The following is a 19428-nucleotide window of genomic DNA, read 5'->3' as shown; positions in this document are numbered from 1 at the left end:
CACAGCTTCTTACAGCGTACACAGCCTACACAGCCTACACAGCCTACACAGCTTCTTACAGCGTACACAGCCTACACAGCCTACACAGCTTCTTACAGCCTACACAGCCTACACAGCCTACACAGCCTGCACAGCCTGCACAGCCTACACAGCTTCTTACAGCCTACACAGCCTACACAGCCTGCACAGCCTACACAGCCTGCACAGCCTACACAGCCTGCACAGCCTACACAGCCTGCACAGCCTGCACAGCCTACACAGCCTGCACAGCCTGCACAGCCTACACAGCTTCTTACAGCTGCCTGCCTGTGTTTGTAGACCTCGGCATATCCAGTCCACTAAACGTTTTTCAGTACAGTAGCTAACCTAGCAGAATGTCACCATATGATACATGCATGTACCTCCCACGTCCCAAATACTGTAGACACCATGTAATAAACTGTATGTTAACCCAGGCCCAGGGTAATGGGGTACTACTGGATTTATAGATAGTTAGCCACTCTGTGTTGTGTTGTGTTGTGTTGTGTTGTGTTGTGTTGTGTTGTGTTGTGTTGTGTTGTGTTGTGTTGTGTTGTGTTGTGTTGTGTTGTTGTTGGACTGGCTGTGTTGGTTCCCTCGCTGCATAACTACATACAAGGATGATGATGGTCAAAGGGGTTGCTATTATTCTTCACCAAAAGCCCAGACTCAGTAATAGTATATTTATTCATCTCATAGCAGTGTTGCATGTAGCCTAACTGTATAGCCTAGTACATCAGCTGGTACAGTAAGCACAGCAGCTAGCTTGTTTTTACTATAATATATATATAAACGCAAAACTGTAAGAAGCAAGACTAATCATGAATCAAATAAGCACTACACGTTCCGGTAACTTTCAGTCATACGTCTGAACTAATTCACATAAGGAGGGGCGCAACATCATTTGTGAGGGACAATGTTTATTGTACACGTGTTGCCCCTCCTTATGTGAATTAGTTCAGACGTATGACTGAAAGTTACCGGAACGTGTAGTGCTTATTTGATTCATGATTAGTCTTGCTTCTTACAGTTTTGTGTTTATTTGAAGGCAGTCCACGGATTTGAGGTAGGCTGAAAGGTTACCGGAGCTTGATTAATTTCCATTTATTATTTGAAAACAGTCAATTCACCAATAGGTGCAGTCTGAGGTGCACTTTCCTCGTTGCGCCCGATTATGACATGTTTAATGTTTAATATCACTTTAGCCGCACCATCACAAGATGAATCTGTGTCACCTCGAACGTACTAACAATCTCTTTCACTTTGAAGTCAAACAAGCTCAATGATTACAAATATTGCCCAGGTGAAAATGTATCCCACTTGCAACGAAGATAAAATTGTCTAAAAACATATGCTTCCCACAAGGACTTGTTCATGGTATGCAGCAGGTGAGATTAAACTGTGAGCGCTGCTGTGCATCCAATTAAAGCCATTTTTTATCAGAGGCACTTTCAGAACACACTGCTGTGGTTATAAACCGGGGAAGTTACAGCAATTCACAGACGTTGCAAGAGGCCCAGACTATTTGCTTAGGGCAATATATTTACACGGACAAACTGCCACTTTGACCCCTCGCCACACAGAGGACCTGCAAAGTCCATTTCTTTCTGATTCAGAATAATTGACATTTAATTTATATTCCAATGCAGCCACAGAAGTGAACCTTAAGGACATTGCTGACTCAGCTGAGTGATTGCACTTTGCTTGAGCCTATATCACGTGTAGTGATTTCATTTGAGCTGTAGATGAGATTGGCATGCTTTTATGGGTGTTCATAAGCCAGTGCCAATTCACTGAGGTGTGTGAGTTCAATGTCTGTACTTTTTCCAAGATTAAATATATGATTTAATTCCTGTCACTTGTGTCCTTCACAAAGATAGTGGTGTGATATTTTCAAAAGAATATACTTAAGAGTTGATAGAGGTGGCATTAGGCCTTTATTTATACAAAAACAAAACAATCATGAACATCTCTGGTGCTGCTTATACATGTCACATATCACTGTGCATATCAATGACAATTAATATTTTTCATCAATAAAGCATACGTCATGGACACTTACATAAAATCTATGTTTTTTTATCTATATTGCAGGTGTTCATTTCTTAAGATCAACAACAGTGTCAAGTGATAATTATCTCAATGAAACATTACATTTTTTAATGCTGGGGTTGGCAAAAAAGCATCAATTCACAAAAAAATAAAACATTTTTGTAAATGATGTAGCATGAAATAAATGGCTAGCAATGCCGGTATTCATAACTATCAACTACATTTTACTTATTGTGCCTCTACCCCAGTAACATCAATACTTAAAAATCAAATCAATCCAATCCCATTGCTAAGGCATGATTTGATCTGGCTCCTCATACTGTTTGAAACTCATTACATTGTTCTATGGATAGTAGGTGGCATTATATAACAAAGGAAAGCAATGTAATTCTCTTTTTTACCAAATGAGGGGTATAAACAAGCTGTAAATGGTATTCAATAAGAAACTACTTTGAAATAGTGAGTAACTATATTTATCTTTTTAATTTTTTTTTGTCTTTGATCAAAAATTACAGACATCATTGCACAAAATTCCAGCAGTGCTCAAAACTTTCTGCTGCTCTAAACATTACAGATACCCATATCGCCTTTACTATTTCCTTTTCTGTTTTGATGGCACTACACAATCATACCTCTGAAGTCAAAACTATGGAACTTATTCTTCACAGAACATAGTACATTTGAGATATGACGTCTCTAAAACTTAGCATAACCTCTTGTGCAACTTTTATGACATATTTTAAATCTATATTTACTCAGGGATAGCTTTGATATACCTTTAATTGTAACACTTTACTACAGGAAACACTAATTAGGAATTCAGCTAAGTAGCTAACTGGGTCATTATAAGGTCTTACTAGCCATTTCTTAGGGAACCCTCCAATCACCGGCTCACATCTGACAACCACATTGAACTGGCAATCTTGCGGATACTGGCTAGCCTCCCTAACCTCAAGGTCAACCATGCCCGGTAGAAAGCAAACACTTATAAGCTACAGATAACTGCTTAAAAGTGTTCCCTAATCAAAAGTGTTACTGATTTAATTGCTATGAGAACTAAGGTAAAAACAAAGTACTGTACACGCAAAGTCTAGGCTTTAGTACTTGGGTGTGTGCTGGAGTATATGAACCACACTTAGATATTTTCATTAATGTAAATCTAATCCTCAACTATCGTTACTTGTGGCTGCCTGTTTATGCCACAATTATCTGCCTATAATTACCTACTACTGAGTCACCCCCTCATCATAGAACCCATTGTAACCAAATAGTCAATCCTTGTTGGTTTTTTAACGCACAGAGCCCAGTCTGTCGTTTATATTAATGTGTAACTTTACCTTTCCAGACTCTTCAGAGACCAGCTGAAATCTGTGTTGACCAATTTTATAATTATGGTTATGCTATGTACAACATTTTACATTCAGAGTTAAGATCAATATCATACACAAACATGTCCCTAACATTCAGAATCATCTCAGAATTGGAACGCATGTTGCCATCGTTATTTTCTCCCTTCGTTAATTCTCTTTTCCCTCTAGCCAACTTGTGCAAACACATTCTAATTTGGCAGCATTTATATTATACTGGTCATTCATCCTTGCGTTTGTTTACACAAACCACACATCTGAGAGCAAATTAGTCTGTGTACCAAAATCATCACAGCAGTTCATCTAGATAAGTTAACCTTACGTCTGTTCATGAAAAACTTAACATTGTACTCATTCCTCTGTGTTCATCTGTGACTGTGTCCATGTACAACCCACCCCAAAATTGTGAACAAAATCCATGCCAAAGTTGAACAATTATAACACATTTTGATTATGTGAGATGATTAACATCACCCTAACAAACAATCTGTATAGATTACCTGGTCACAGAACACCTTCCACCCCTCTTTAAAGACAGGTCAGTATCTATATCCAACACAAGCACCTCTTCGGTTTAATACATATTTATAAAGTAAAATGTCTGTCATTGATTTAAATTCATCACAGACCCTCTCTCCTCTTGCAGGGCTCTCTTCCTACCCCACTTCCTGTTTTCGTGACCTACAGCCACATCCAGGAGATCTACTTCCTGTCGTAATCCTGCTCTTTGCCCTCATCCACTGCTTCCACAGTGAACATCGCTTCTTCCCCTATCCGGGTCGCAGCCGGCTCCTCCACCGGACCCTCCCTCTTGGTTTCCGTCACCACCTCTGTGTAGGTGACATCTGGGCTTCCTTTCCTTGCTTTGGTGGGGGTCACTGCTTCCTCTTCCTCTCCGGTGCCCTCAGCCCCCTCCTGACCCTCCTGACCCTCTGCCACGGTCCTCTCCTTCTTCAGCTTGATCCTGAAGGTCTCCTTGGTGGGGACCTTTTTGGCGATGTTGTCCTTCAGCCTCTCGCCGGACTGCTTGAGGCGTTCGCCAGCCTGGTGCATCTTCTCCCTTTTCTCGGGGGGCACCACTTTCTCGCCCAGGTTATGGAACTTTGTGCCCAGGTTGTCCTTGGTCTTGACCATACTCTCTTTGGAGAAGGCGGCTTTGATGCTCTCGATACCCTTCATTCCAGATTTCTTCAGACGGGCGCTTCTGGAAGACTCAGCCTCCTCCACCACCATGTACTCCTCATCCGAGGAGATGTCTGCAGGGATATCGTAAGTGTCTGGCTCCACCTCCAGGTCCTCCATACCGGCTCCCTTGGGGGTCTTTGTCACTGCTACCGAAGGGATCTGTGTCTCCCCCTAGAGGAAGCCAAAGGAACAGAAGAATAGTAAATGTATGGGTGATAATGAATTGACTTCTAAAGTTAACTTATCAACACCTCTTAAAGCGGCATTTTATTCCAAAGTATGTTTGTGATGATACTTTTGTGTCAAAATGATATCGTGAAGTAAATGTAAGGTTTATATTACAATATCTATGAGGCCCCTGTGCATAAAATAATTATATTTTCAGACCATAATTATGGAATGACAAGACAGTTCCCTGCTTCGGTAAAGGAACAGTGAAACATTTTTTCTTTTTTTGGGTCTGTACTCCAAAAGTTTGGATTTGAAATCTACTTGCACTGTATCCTATAAAAAAGATTGTTCTAGAATTTTCCTTTAATGAATATCACTGGGCAGCATTATTTTACATGTGCCTGCCTGCAGGTTTCAGCTGTCTTCCATAAATGTTGTTTTTACATATGTATCCTGTAAGCGATGTATAGCAGTTTACTTCTGGAGTTACAGTAAAGCAAGTGATTGTATGTGCACTTTTGAGGTAATTATCGAGAAATTGCTATTTTCCTCGTCAATTGCAGAGGTGATGCTAGGCTTTGTCTAACCCACATAAAATGGCTGTATGTCCTTGTGATGCAGAGGGGTTGCAACCGTATGTTTCCTGCTGGGCTATATATGTCATGCCAGTAAACCACTCAATACCATGAGGCATGTTTGACAGTGCTCAGAGCTCTGTGGTGATATCAGTTTCTCTACACAAAACACACAGTATCACTGCCATCTACAACAAGCAACTCTTGAGATATAGACATCTTCAGCACACACTTTGGAGAGAATAGCTTTGAATTTGAGAATAGCTTTGAAATTGTTTCCATTAACAAGCACTCTAAAAAAGTGAACACCACATCTCTGGAAATGTAACCTACTATGTGTGCCATTGTGCCTAAACTTCCCTCTCCATCAGGAATTCCTAGAAAACCCATTCTGATGCCTGAACGACCTGCTGGGTTCTGCAGGTGACTTTGAATCTGAGACCTAATTAATCCTAATTAAGATTCAGCGACCGGCAATCACACTCATTAATCAAGGGGAGTCGTCTGAACATGCCCAGGCTCAGTGAATGACACAATAGTTATACCACCAGGGAGGAATGTGGGCCACTATTTATTAGTTTTCTGACCTGATGGTGTCGAAATTTCTTAACAGTATACGACCTGTTTATGTTGTCGATTGACCAACATTGCCATCAACCACCCATGTGATAATAGTTGTCACAACTTAATTCCACTGGTTCAGTCAACTGGCAGTGCCATCGTCATTGAACTCTGTCACTGACGTGTCCTCTGTTGTAATGGTTACATGACAGTAGGAGGCGCTGGACTAAGTTCAATGTTTAGTAGTAGTTGTCAAAACTCTTTGGACCTCAGTTTGTCACCAATTTGCTGTACATACCCTACAGTAACTCTTATTAGATGTATAAATACAGCACATGTTAAACAATACATGTGAAATTGAAACACTGATATTAGTTGCACAAGTAATGCTTGAATGTCAAAGGTCAAGACAAAACAGTATTTTAGATTTCAAGATAAGTTAAAGATTTAGCTAGCTTCTTTGTTAGAATGAATGTTTAGCTGTCACTGGTTGACCAGGAGTGGCAAGATGAATGAGTGGTCTACCGGTTTCTTCAAAGCAGGAACCGTTTTCTCTGCTCATTCATTGAACATATCTTGACTTTTGTCTTCACCTTTGACATTCAAGCATTACTTGATATGCAACTAATACCAGTGGTTAAATTTAACATGCTGTATTTCTACATCTAACATTTGTCATATACATAGTGACATTCACCATTGTAGGACAACAATTATTCATCCTATTACTGCCTGACCCATAGTTGCCTGCTCTAGCCCATTATTCAGCCTTGCCATGCCTTGCCACTGGCAATGACTGTCTCAAGTGAACCGTCATAGCTTCCTAACTAAAGTGGAATGACCAGTGCAGCCACCGCTGCGTCATAGGCAAAATCACTATATTAGGAGATCTATGCCCTGCTAGCCAGGCCCTCAGAATAACCGACAGCAAATCAGTCATCTGGAAATCCTACACTCAGACTGTCCCCCTTCAGGTTAGAGGGAAATTCAGTCCCTCATAGGAACTACAGAACAAACATGGGATTCTCCACATAAAACCAGAAATGCATATTATTATAATATTTGGAGGCCATCTCTATTGTCATATTCTAGAGACTGTCAGGAATTTGTACCAATGCAAACACTGCAATTTGCCAATTGCAAACATATCTTTCCATGAGAAGCTAGCCTCTATGGCTTATAAGTTCAATCATACAGTATATAATGATACTCCATTAAAGCTGTGGCCTTTCAAATGCCATGGCTGATCTGAGACAGGCCGTCGTGTCACATTTAGAGGATGAAATGATGGCCCACTAAAGACATATTTAGTAATTCCAGTCTGTTTTTGTCTGTCATAATTAGAGACATTTTTTAATTTATTTAATTAATGCTGTTTGACAAATGCTGTCAAATCTTCTGTCAGACATTGGTCATGACAGAAGAAAATGCTACATCTTTTATTCGTGTACAATAAAATGCATCTGACACCCATTGACTGCTCCTTATTGCGATCTTGCTCTCTCTTCAGCATATGAAGAGGCTGCCCCAAAGCCAGGTCATAGTGATTGGCAGGTTTCCCCTCTCTCCAAATTGGCCCCAGCCGCCTGCTGCTATGTTAGAAGGGCATGGCGTAACCTTATTTTTGACGGCAGTTTATCGTGTGTCCCCATTGGCAGTAGGGAGCATGCCATGGCTCCCAGAATAGTCCACTCTTTCACAAGCACAACGCAGCTGCTTCCAGGGGAAAGCACACATATCTCTCATTACTATTATAAAGTCTGGAAGTCTCTTTAACCGGAGCTACTATCTATTCTATTCTATTGATACTGAAGGCGACAAGTAGCCTCTCTTTTAACGTTCCCATCTATTCTTGTCCATGATATACCGTAACTTCACCCAAGTTTAAGAGTGAGGGATGTCATTCTTCCTCCCTTCTCTTCTCCAAGTCTTGAAGTTCTATTACACTTGACCTGACAGTAGTCCATTTCAGTGGAAGGGAGTCAGCGTTTCAGTCTTGTAGATCCTCATTGTACTGTATACTGGGGGAGATGAGAATCTCTACTGGGGGAGGTATAATCTCCTCACCACAATACCCCTAAAACCTAAGCTGGGGACATTACATCTTTACACCACCAAACAATGTATGGACTTACTCCAAGGTAATATCACACCTCCATGGTATAGTAAAATTGGTCTTTGATTCTTTTGAACTCTGGGATTTCGTTTAGTCTAAACACAAACTGTATACATATTTTATTGAGCATCCTGTGAGGGGGGGGGGGGGGGGGGGGGGGGTTGCAATTTTGTTGCAATTTCATTACAATGTGTACATGACTGTTACTGGTAGACACAATTACCTGATAAATAACGACACGGAACTTGTTTCGGGTCAGGAGCTCCTCTTGTGTGGTCTCCACCTTCTTGACACGGACGTTCTGCTTCTCCACGCGACTGCGCACCTCTTTGACATTGGAGCTGACCTTGCGGGTCTTCTGGAGCAGCTTCTCCACAGTGCCGCTGGTGGTGGTGTGGTCCTTGGCGAGCTTCAGCACGTCACCCTGGATGGACTTGATGTTGTTCTCCAGCTCCAGCTGCCGCTCCTCCATGCGCTGCTGACAGGACTGCACATTGTCCATGATGCCCGCCACGCGCTCCAACAGGGACAGGATGGTCAGGGCACTAATGGGGTTGCCCGCCTCGTCCTCCACCCCCAGCACTTCCAGCTTGTCCGGCACCCCTGCCGTGCGGTACTTCTGCTGATCCATAACGATGTTTCAAAGGAGAAGAGTAGAAAATAAAATGAGTTTTTTCTCCACGAAACTTGGACTTGGTTAGGGGCAAGAGCGACTTCTCAAAGCTTTGGTGTCTGAGAACTTCAGGATCTCGGGTGTGATTTGTCTTGGTTTGGAGGGCTCCGGAACCATTAAGTTACCAGTTCAGAGACCAGAGAGAGGTGACTCCCTACCACTGTGACCCAGCTCAGGTCTGCCGCAGAAGAGGGAGTAGACTCCACCTACCCCTTTAGAATAGGCAGTAGGAACAAGAAGGGACCTGCTAACATCACTCAGGGGGGGCAAGAGACTGAAAGGGTGCGGCGATGTCAGTACGCACCCCATGGATATAAATACTCTTTTGGTAAGGTGACACTTGGGCATTTTTGGAGGATGCAAAGCAAGGGATGATGGAAATCCCCCTCCCTCACTCACTGTTAGACCCAGATTAATTCATAACTTTCCATTCAGCAAGTGGTGTAATCATCTCTGCATATCTTAACATATGCAGCTGTATGTCATGTATATCAACGACAGCTTCTGAGTCATTCGTGGTCTCTGTAGTGACAGGTTTAAAGAAGACCCTGACCCTGGTTGTCAGCCTTGATTATCCATTGCTGGAATGTTGAGGGGATTAAACATTGTGGTGCTGCCCTTTTTGCATTCCCCAGGGCAGCAGAGTCCACACATTGAATGGGAGTGAGATCAGAACTCTTTTATATTGTCCACTGACAACACTGTATGGCAATGAGTATCAAAGTGGTGCCATATAGACAGCGGGAGCATTGAGTGATTTGAAGCCCCCATCTGTTAGCTACTGACTGTATTGGACTTGTTACAGTTAGATATTCCACTTTGATTTGTTGAAGTGCTCAAATTCAAAGTCATCAAATTCAAATGTAAATCTTCTTTGTTGTTCATAGTGCATGGCAACAACAGAACCTCATATACCTTTATAGTGGCAAATGGAAAAACCTCAAATCTAACTTTTCTCTTTTCATCATCAGGTAAGAGTAGCTTGATATATGTTACTTCTTTTCTTATTTTTAATCCATTGGTTTCATCAGATACCTTATGATAATTGTTGAATCTCAGTCCTCAGTAACCAGTTTGAATCGTTTCACTGTTCTCTAGTTTGAACTAAATGCCAGTTTCAGTGCAGTCCTGATAATTGTGAACTGTTTCAGTCCTGTCCTGCCTGTGCACCATTCAGTCTCCCTTCTGTCCCATCTCTGCATCTCAGCATATTCCCTTCCCCAGTGGTCCTGTTTCCATTGATTTCCTTTCAGAATACCAAAAGGTCAGAGAGCGGGTCCCTACCACCGACTGAAACCAGTGAGCTGAGACTGCCTTGAGGATCAAGCGCCCCCTCCCCACCTCCCTCTCCCAATCAGGGGCAGGTCCCTGTTCCTCAGGGGGAAGGGGGAAGGGGGGGCTGCTGATTCGCCTCAACTGAAGTCAGCAGCTGCTTCTGCTCCCAAAAACCCTACCCCCACCCCCACCACTGTCTATAATTACATAGCAGTAAAGTGCCTTAGCCTACCACCAACCTACCCCCAAATCCCCCTTTCATATTCCCCCTCTACCTACCCTTCCTGAAATGTATGTCTACGCGTTTTCAGGAGGAGGGGCTGTGACCTCTGCTCCCATTCTGGCTTCTGCAGATGAGCAGTTTTTAATTAGATTCGAGTGCCAATTAATTATCTAACCCCCCTCGTACTGTGGTCTGAACTAGAAATGGAAGAGGGGAGATTACATCACTGGAGGCCATGTTCATGCTCATGTCTCATGTCACACAAGAAACACCTCCTGACAGCTCTGGTTGTGGATGGGCGGTACAGAGAGCAGGAGGGCACATTCAGAGGTGAAGTTATCTCTTGACTGTCACAAACGGTTCAACTTTTGTGTGCAAACTGGGGAGGAGAGTCTCTGTGGCCGGCCACATGGGTACAGAGAAGTCTCATTAGTCACTGCAGGCATACTACACACACACTCCAAACACACAAACACACTACAATTACGTACCACATTTGCTTTACACATTGAAAATATTTCATCCACACACACAGAAACACAATATTGGTTAGATAGCCAGTTAAAGATACAAAAAAAGGTATCACAGCCATTTTTACCCTACACTCTTGAGTGATGATCGTGAAGTAAAACAGTACATTTACACTTAAATGATGCATTCCAATCCATGACATACATTAAAAAAAACATTTCCATTTTATTTTTTGGGGACAAAAATGGCCTATAAAGTCCTACATGCAGAATATCGACAACATGTCAAACACATTCTAGTCACATTTATAGTCACGGCTGGGATGGTAAACAACACGTAGAAACACTTGGCTCAAAGACCTACGAACAGATGAACGCAGACCAATACATTTACATAAAGGCCCCAGTAATGAAAATATTGAACACAAACAGCTTAACCTGCCGGTTAAGTGTTACACTTTGGACCTCGGAAGTGTTCAAAGCGTCATATTTACATTTTTCTGCCATTTCAAATTTGCTCTGTGTCCGGAATGTCTTGCTGAGGAGCAAAATGTAAAACATTGTGGGAAAAAATACATAATATCTTCACATTCAAAGAAATGTCTGGTTAACATCCATTTTAGCAACCAAGACAGTTTTTAATTACATGACAAATATCATAAAGGGATGATAGTACCTCAATGTGTAGTCCTTAATTTCACTGTTCTTTTACATGAACCAGCACTGTACCCCAAATGCTGATATCTCTTCCATTACAATCCTGTGATAGTAAGACGGTTAAAAGACCAAGACAAACAAAAATGCTGTCTTGACACATTACAATCCATTTTAATGTCTCGTCATCAAAGTAAAACTCCAGCCATAGGTACTTTGAAGTTACCCCGAGATGATGTCTACAACTGTGGTTTAAAAATAGTTTTAAACATTACACATTCCTTTTTTTCTGACTGACAAAATCTCCAAATACCCTTCACATCTCTTCAATCTACCAACCGAATAAAATTCTACATGGAGACCTATTATAATGTGCTGGAATAATCGGATTGGTAGTGCTGAGATGGAAGCTTCGAGATTTGGCAGCATTTCTTTAAGTTAAAACTACACCACGGAACACAGTTTCACAAGTCATGCGATATATAGTAACTAGAAATGTAAAATAAACCTTGTAGTAATAATGTAAAGAAAAAAAAGGTAAAAAATAACATAAGCATTAACAAAAAATGAATTATTAGCTAGTTAAACACAGTGTATTATTTTAATTGAATTACATACCAGAGAATTAGTGTAAACATATCCACCTCGCTTGCTGACCCCTCACCCAAGAAATAAAAACTGCATTTGGTGATCAGCTGCACATCATTTGTAAAAAGAGATATAAAGTTAACAAGACAGAGAGAGGGGCTCAGAAATAATTGTTTCCAATAAATAGCACATTCCAAAGAGGCAGACGTTGCTTACATTTCCACAAGATTCTATGTTTGCCAGTTTGCCAAAGGTACCATATTCAAAAAAGCATTCAAAGTAAACAAACGAGAATACAAAATAAATTAAAAAATGACGATAAAAAGCTAAAGCGACGAGTGGCTTTGTTGCCGGTTTCCTCATACCAGTCTGTGGCCGTTCAAACATGTTCAAATAGCGCTGCAAGATACGCTACATATCCACCAGAGAAAAGGAAAAATAAGGCCCCTGAAATAAATATCCTCATTCTTCTTCAGGAAAAAAAGAATATAACACATTTTACATAAAAAAATGGTATTCCACTTTGTAAGAAAAACCTATAAAAAAAAGGAGCTATACCATTCTGGAATTAGTGTCTGATGAGAAGTGTCCAAGGTTTTGTTTTTGTCGACGGCCCCTGTTGTTTTTCGGGCATTTCCTGTAAAAAATAAACACATCAAAAATATATTTTAAGATCATTGCATATCTACTTAATGACAGCCATGTCACAGATGATTTGATTGTCTGCTAGGCGAGATTATCTCTTGAACATCAAGTTCATCCCCATGAACATCAACATTTTAAGCCCTGAGTAACTTTACACAGGTAGATTGCATGTAGGGTTATTTGCCTTCCGTACAAGTGTTATTTCCTCAGTGTACACACACTTAAAGTTTTCTTGGCTTTAAGACACTCACACCTGGGGTCTCATCTTATCTCTTCTGCTCAACTGTACTTGATAACCTGAAAGACTAAACATCACACCCCTGTAACAGGTGGTACCTGCCTTACCACCTACCTTGTAATGCACGTCACCACTGCAACAATGATGGCGATCTGCACAGCTCCGATGATGGCGGCGATGAGGACATAGTGAAGCTTCTGTCCGCTGGGCACCACGTACAGGATGTTGAAGTCCTGGGGCTCTTCACACTGTGCGCCCTTGTACCCGTTGTCACAGCTGTGTCACCACCACGAGGAGAAAGGTGATGCAAAAGCAGTAGAAATATGAGAAATATAGAAAGATGTAATGTAGCTCTATGTCAAATCATGATATGGTTTATTAACATGCTGTACCATGTAAACATTCTTCAATCAAATATACTCAAAATGTGATAAAACATCAGATCATTTCCAGCTCTTGTGTCAGTTGAAGTAGACACGATTCAATTCACGAGTGCACAACACTCATCGACATCTCTTGAATATTAGCAGTCAAGTGAATGTGAGATGAAGGGAGGAGGAGCCAGGGCAATCTCCAGACAGACCTGCAGGTGGCTATGTTGTACTTCATCTCGCATATCCCATGCACACAGAAGCCAGCGTAGATGTCTGCACAGGGTATGAGCATCCCAGCGTAGGATCCATCCCCCTGGTCAGCTGTGTCTGAGGAGCCAACATGGAAATGAGGTTTCAGACAAAACAGATTATTTTTCTCCCCTCTGGGGAGTTTGGCCCAAAAGTCCTGCTTTTGGTGGTCTGTGGTTTAGAGTTAGATCATATTGTTTGTATTGTATTTATTGTTTGTATTGTTTGGTATTGTTTTTGTTGTGACGCACTTTGTGACATTTGTCTATGTAAAAAGTGCTGTACAAATAAATGTAATTGATTGATTGACATATGATTATTGTGGTAACACGTATAGTGTAATAAGTATTGCAATGACTCATTAAATGACTGTGTGGAATACTTCACTTACAATAATAATAACAACATGTCATTACGTGGAATAAGAACACTGTTACTTTTCCTGTTTATATGTACTTGTCATATGCTGACTTCTTTTAAGTTGCATCAACAGTTAAGACATTGATCAAGACTAAAGGGTTTATGCAAATGTTCTCCCAAGAGAGATATAATTGGTTATATCAATGCACACAATGAAAATAGAGATGAAAATAAAATCATGTGTGCTTTTTTAAATTTTGTTTAATCTATTTTATGATCAGCTTCTGCACTGACTACTTGAAGTGGTGTAGTTTAGTGTATTAACATTACATTCCAAGTTACTTTGATATTTGGCATTATGATGGAATTACTAACTGAATCGAAATGTTAAACTTACTTAAGAGAAAATGCAATTGAACGAATCAGCATCCTTACCTAAAAGATCAGGCTTGTACGAACTGCCATCATCTTTCTTCCCTAGTTTTTCTTTATCTGCTCAAGGAAAATAAGACAGGAAATGAGATTTAGCTATTCACAATCACACTCTTGTTTAGACAGTTTCCCTGAGTCATCAGAATGAGATTCCATAAACACAAATGAATAAAATAGTGATTTGATATCTTGTGAGAGACCTGACCATGCAGTTTGAATCTTAAGACTGCAAGAATCTCAGATTAAGGTGCATTCTTGCTTACTTGCTTATGGCAGCCCAATGCAGTTCATTCACAAAAATGTTTCAACATACACTGTGCATACTCCAGCATATTTGGAGGCCAGGATCATAGATATATAGTCATATCCAGGGGTTAAAGTTCTAAAACCTTACAGCAACCACAGAGGAAGAGCAGCCATTGCATTGTCACAGATCAACAACAACAACAAAAACAACAACAAAACCACAACGCAATAGTAACAGATGAGTGTAGATACACATGCTACACATTTATTTGTCTTCAGCCAGCAAAGTGTTTTATGTAAGGAGTTGACAGGGGTATGCTATGGCCTATTTTGATTTCTTCTTGTTGATCTGAAAGGTTTGGACAACTATCAGTAACATGACAATAGCACCCCCTACCCTTTTGGTAGGCTGGGTAGAGTTTCCACAACATGGATTACACCTGTTCAGTCCTTTCAGATCCACAAGGGGGAGTCTGGGTTCAGGATTGGGCCCCTTGTCTGCTTGTTAGAAGTCGGAGGTCTATCTGTTAGAAGTCGGAGGTCTACATAAGAAGCTGCAGCTGCCCATCTGGTTGAGGATGATATTGCTCTTCTTGGAACTAGCTTCAACCGTTTATTTGAGTGGAGGAAGTGTAGTGGTTGTTTTATTTTTCAGGGATCGAGTATTTCATATGGGAAGAGTTCCTCTCTGAGGAGTGATCTATCCATCAAAGTCAATCTATCTGAAAAGAGAAAGAGGAAGTCTTCCCATTTAAAGGAGAGGTAAGACCAGTCAGTGACAGAGAGTAAAGGGGGAGTTTAGGCCTGTTAGGACAGCATTTGGAGCTTCTGATGGTACGAAACAGTGGACAGCCAGTTGTGCTGCCGGTCCCATGGAAGAGGTTGGTGAAGTACATTCTAAACAGGAAGGATGAGAGATGAATAAGGAGGTGTGGGCCTGTGAAGAAGTAAACAGAGCCAGCACACATCAATTCATCAATATTTAATACTCCCTCACTCCTCAGGAAATATCGACAGTGCCTTTCTCTCATTGTTGCAATAGTCATTGGTTGTGGGAAATTCAAAAGGGTCCTGAACAGTGAGCCTAATGATGAAACATATCGCTATGAGAAACATTAGCATTACAGAGATTAAGGTATACCATGCTTATGCCTGAATATGTCAAATAAATTCACTGTACAGTATTCACAACAACAGCAGTAGTTAGTGCAAGCTGCAAGTAAAATTGCTGGAAATGTTTTTGCTTTAATCAAGCTGACAAGCTGTTGAGATTGCTTTAAAACCAAGAATTGTCAGTCTATATCAATATCACTATATCAATGAACATACAGTATCTATTGACATCAATCAATGACTTTCTAGTTAAACTTTCTAGTTTTCAAATATGCCAGTTGGAAAATACCCTGCAATGCTGATGACACAGTACTTTCATTTTGTATTTATTGGGATTACAATGTAACATAATCCCTCTGAAAGGTCTACGGGGAGGGAAACGGGAAGGTTTTATTGCAGTCTTGGTCTGCTGCATTAGCGAGGCAGCAGCCGGACAACAGGCAGATGCTTCTCACCCCGGGTCCTGTCAGAAACCCCTTCCCACAGAGCTAATCAGAGGCTTGGTCACACAACTCCTGACATTTCACTGTCCTTAACAACTAACAAGAAATCCATACAATTTGTCTGATTTGTGTCTACTAAAGGACCCATAGAGAAGTTCCATATAGGCTATCCCGCATGTCTTGATGTCAAAAGAGAGAAATTGTAATTCTGATGAGTGCATCAAGTTGAATCAAGCCTAAAAGGATGTACTTCGATGGTTTTCTAAAATAGCTTTGGGCGTTGGCACTGTCAACGTGATTCTTGATGTATCAGACAGCAGCCTAAGAATACTAATGAGCCCAGTAGATCTCATGGATAACATGACTCATTTGAGCTTTTAAGAGCTTTTTTAAACATGTCCCTAAAACACACAAACAAACACAAGCATCATTTGTGGTGAAAAGTAAATTGAATCTGGACGGTTTTGCCTGACAGGGGATTAGAATGGCAGTGAATAAATGTTATTCTGTTTGAGGCACCGGTCAGGCTGCGTGTTTGTTTACTGCTTCAGAGGCTTTAGTGCGTTCTGCTCACGCTCATTGATTTGCATGACTGATGGGCCGCCTCAGCACCGAGGACAGGTGTCTGCTCGGCGAGGGCTTATCTGGCTATGTGCAGCTTCAGTCAGGCCAGCATAAAGCACTGCATGGGAGCAGGGCTAGCATGAACCATGGATGTTTGTCACTTGAAAGGCTAGCTTGGGCTTACTTGTTTATGTGATGAGGTGAACAGCTAGCATGTCATGACACAGGATTTCGAAAGAGCTTTGGACTAGCAGTTAGGCTAGGACTCCTAAATCCAGGAGTGAGGTTAGTCTGTGACTAGCATAAGTATTGTTCTTCAGTAAGAAATAAGCATTGCTTTTTGTGTAAATAATGAATTGCTGAGCATTTATCTTAAGTTGTGATACGGCCCAAAGAGCCATTTTTTCGCCACTTGCTAGTGTAAACAAAGCTTGGAGGTAAAATAATGACACTAACATGGTGTTAACAAAAACAGTCAGTGTTAAATTGAGGCAAGCATCAAGCTAGCTAGTATGAGCCCTCTGGACATTGTTTAAATTCTGATCCCAATGAGGTGTACGATACCACAGGTTCACTGCCCTGTGTCCCAGAACAATCCTCTCATCTCATATTGTTGATGAGATGATAGATGAGACATCATTGTCATGTGCATGACAATGACTGTTATTATTGTGTTGGTGCTTAGCCTTTGCACTCAGTCCGCACTGTGGGAACTCCAAGGTAACCAATGCATTAATATTACAGCAGATGTTACAGCAGACTACATCTCACCAATGTTGGTGGGCTAATCAAAGCACAATTATATCACCGGCTTTCCTTTGACGGACACCTCTCGTTACTCAACAGTTCAATTGCTTTGATTGTTGATTACTGTAGTAACAGCCTAAATAAGAAAAGTAATTTACCCCTCAAAAATATAATAAAAAATAATATATCCAATATCCAATATTGTAACCACAGTGGCTCATCAGCCTAAGGCAGGCTACCAGTGTAAACAGCCATGATCAAGTAGCCCAGGCTAAACATGAAATGATTGATATATAGCCGTTTGTTAATATCTGATTTGTGCACATAAAAAATACTAATAATGGCTGTAGTGTCTGCAGTGGGCTCAAAGAGAAAGTAGACAAATTGTAGATTCTGAATCCGTTATTTGTTATCAATAGCCAAGGCATGAATGTAGACTTATGGAAAAGAATCCCTAAAAAAGATAATCTCAAAGAAGGATTCTTTTCATTTCTTCAGAGAGTGCAAAAGACCGTAGCTAAGATGGGGTGATGGCATGCCTAACAAGGTTAGTAACACAAATTCCATCCTTATCCAACCGGTATCTTTTAAGGAACTTTGTTTGTAGAACATTTCTCTCCTCTTGAAATCTGGCCATCTATTGGTAATTTGTAGTCTACTCAACAAGTAAGGACACCTCTTGAGGTCTCCTAAATACTTTCAGATTAATGACAACTTTTATGTCTAAAGACTTTTGATAACTTGCTTTTATTAATATATGTAAAAGTAGCGCCATGTGCATCACTCTGAATTTTCAAGCACGTATGAGAGCTTGAAAATGTCCTACTCTAAGAGGCTTGATAACTACCAGCCATGTCAACATGTCAACAGCATGTGCCAAACAAACAAGCAACACGTGTATGGGTGTGTTGTGTGTGTGTGTGTGTGTGTGTGTGTGTGTGTGTGTGTGTGTGTGTGTGTGTGTGTGTGTGTGTGTGTGTGTGTGTGTGTGTACAAGGTGCACTGACCTCATTATTCAGTATGCCTTCACAAACCTTACTCCATTGTAACTATATAGATTTCAAATGCTGCATTCAGGTCATTACAGCTTTGTATTGCTTGTTCAATAAAGTTATACTTTTTCATGCAATGATATGCTGTTGAATAAAGGTATTAACCCCAACATAGGCATAGGATACATGTTTCAAACATAGGCCTACTTAAAGGTGCTGTCTGCCGCTTGAGTTGTGAAAGGTAAACATCGCAACCAAAACACAAGGGCTGGCCTTGTTTTGGCCAGGGTGTGCCTTTGCGAAAATTCCATCCACAGAGGCTTCCAATTCAAACCAATACAACATTTTTTCCCCTATGTTACTGTTTGTGCAGCAATTATTTTATTTGTTTCCAAGTGTCAGTATTGCATGCGTATTTGTGCATCACTCTTCCCTCCCCTCCGCAAGACTTCAGTTGTTAAATATGCTCTCCTCTCTGTGAGCAGAGCCAAAGCCAACTTGCTAAGAATCAACTACAAATGTACAACAGGAGGAGCAGCTAGCCTACAACACCCTGCCTTCTTCATCAAAAGCGTTACCGTTTGAGGATCCCAATTAAACCTTTCCTTCAGTTGTGTAGTAGCTACTAGGGACGTGAAAAATCATCTTGTCCGCTATACGACTAATCATCTATTTTCTTATCGTGTACTCACAGGGGGAGGAGGGGTGAAAAAACTCCCTCACTCCTCCAGCGCAGTGCTGTGTGTGTATGTGTGAGCACACCAGCTTCTCTGTCTCCGTGCTCCCTCACAGCTGAGGAGAAAAAAAACGCTTGCATTTCACATTCTCCCTCATCTACCTGGTCTTCGACCAGACAATAATTCCTTTTTCAAATTTAAACAACTCGTAAGCTACTCTGCATGTAGACAAATTGTAGATTCTGAATCTGTTATTTGTTATCAATAGCCAAGGCATGAATGTAGACTTATGGAAAAGAATCCCTAAAAGGCTGCCATTATTGTTAATTCAGAATGAAAAAAAGGGAATTGCAATAAAACGAATTAAATGAAAATATACATTAATAACAGCTCACAAATTGGGCAAATGAAGACGTAGAT

The 19428-nt window shown here is 40.9% G+C and overlaps 2 protein-coding genes across 2 annotated transcripts in view; both read right to left on the bottom strand.

Moving 5' to 3' along the window:
* Window positions 1-1951: 1951 nt before the first annotated feature.
* cavin4a (caveolae associated protein 4a) lies at window positions 1952-8676 on the bottom strand (the record flags this gene model as incomplete). Its single annotated transcript, XM_083681768.1, has 2 exons — window positions 1952-4793; window positions 8269-8676. The coding sequence occupies 2 exons, from the start codon at window positions 8674-8676 to the stop codon at window positions 4140-4142; spliced, it is 1062 nt and encodes a 353-aa protein (XP_083537894.1). The 3' UTR covers window positions 1952-4139.
* A 2212-nt stretch (window positions 8677-10888) lies between these two features.
* LOC310806437 (tomoregulin-1-like) overlaps window positions 10889-19428 on the bottom strand; it is a 44922-nt gene continuing 36382 nt past the window's right edge. The window contains exons 7-10 of the mRNA XM_083672532.1: window positions 14230-14286; window positions 13395-13512; window positions 12926-13087; window positions 10889-12565 (exon numbers count right to left, since the gene is read on the bottom strand). Coding sequence (XP_083528658.1) covers window positions 12481-12565; window positions 12926-13087; window positions 13395-13512; window positions 14230-14286 — 422 coding nt within the window. The 3' untranslated portion in view covers window positions 10889-12480. The remainder of the gene's footprint in view (window positions 12566-12925; window positions 13088-13394; window positions 13513-14229; window positions 14287-19428) is intronic.

The sequence above is a fragment of the Argentina silus genome (assembly GCF_951799395.1).
Source record: "Argentina silus genome assembly, chromosome: 1".
Taxonomy (NCBI): Eukaryota; Metazoa; Chordata; class Actinopteri; order Argentiniformes; family Argentinidae; genus Argentina; species Argentina silus.
This window is presented reverse-complemented; position numbering and strand designations above follow the sequence as displayed.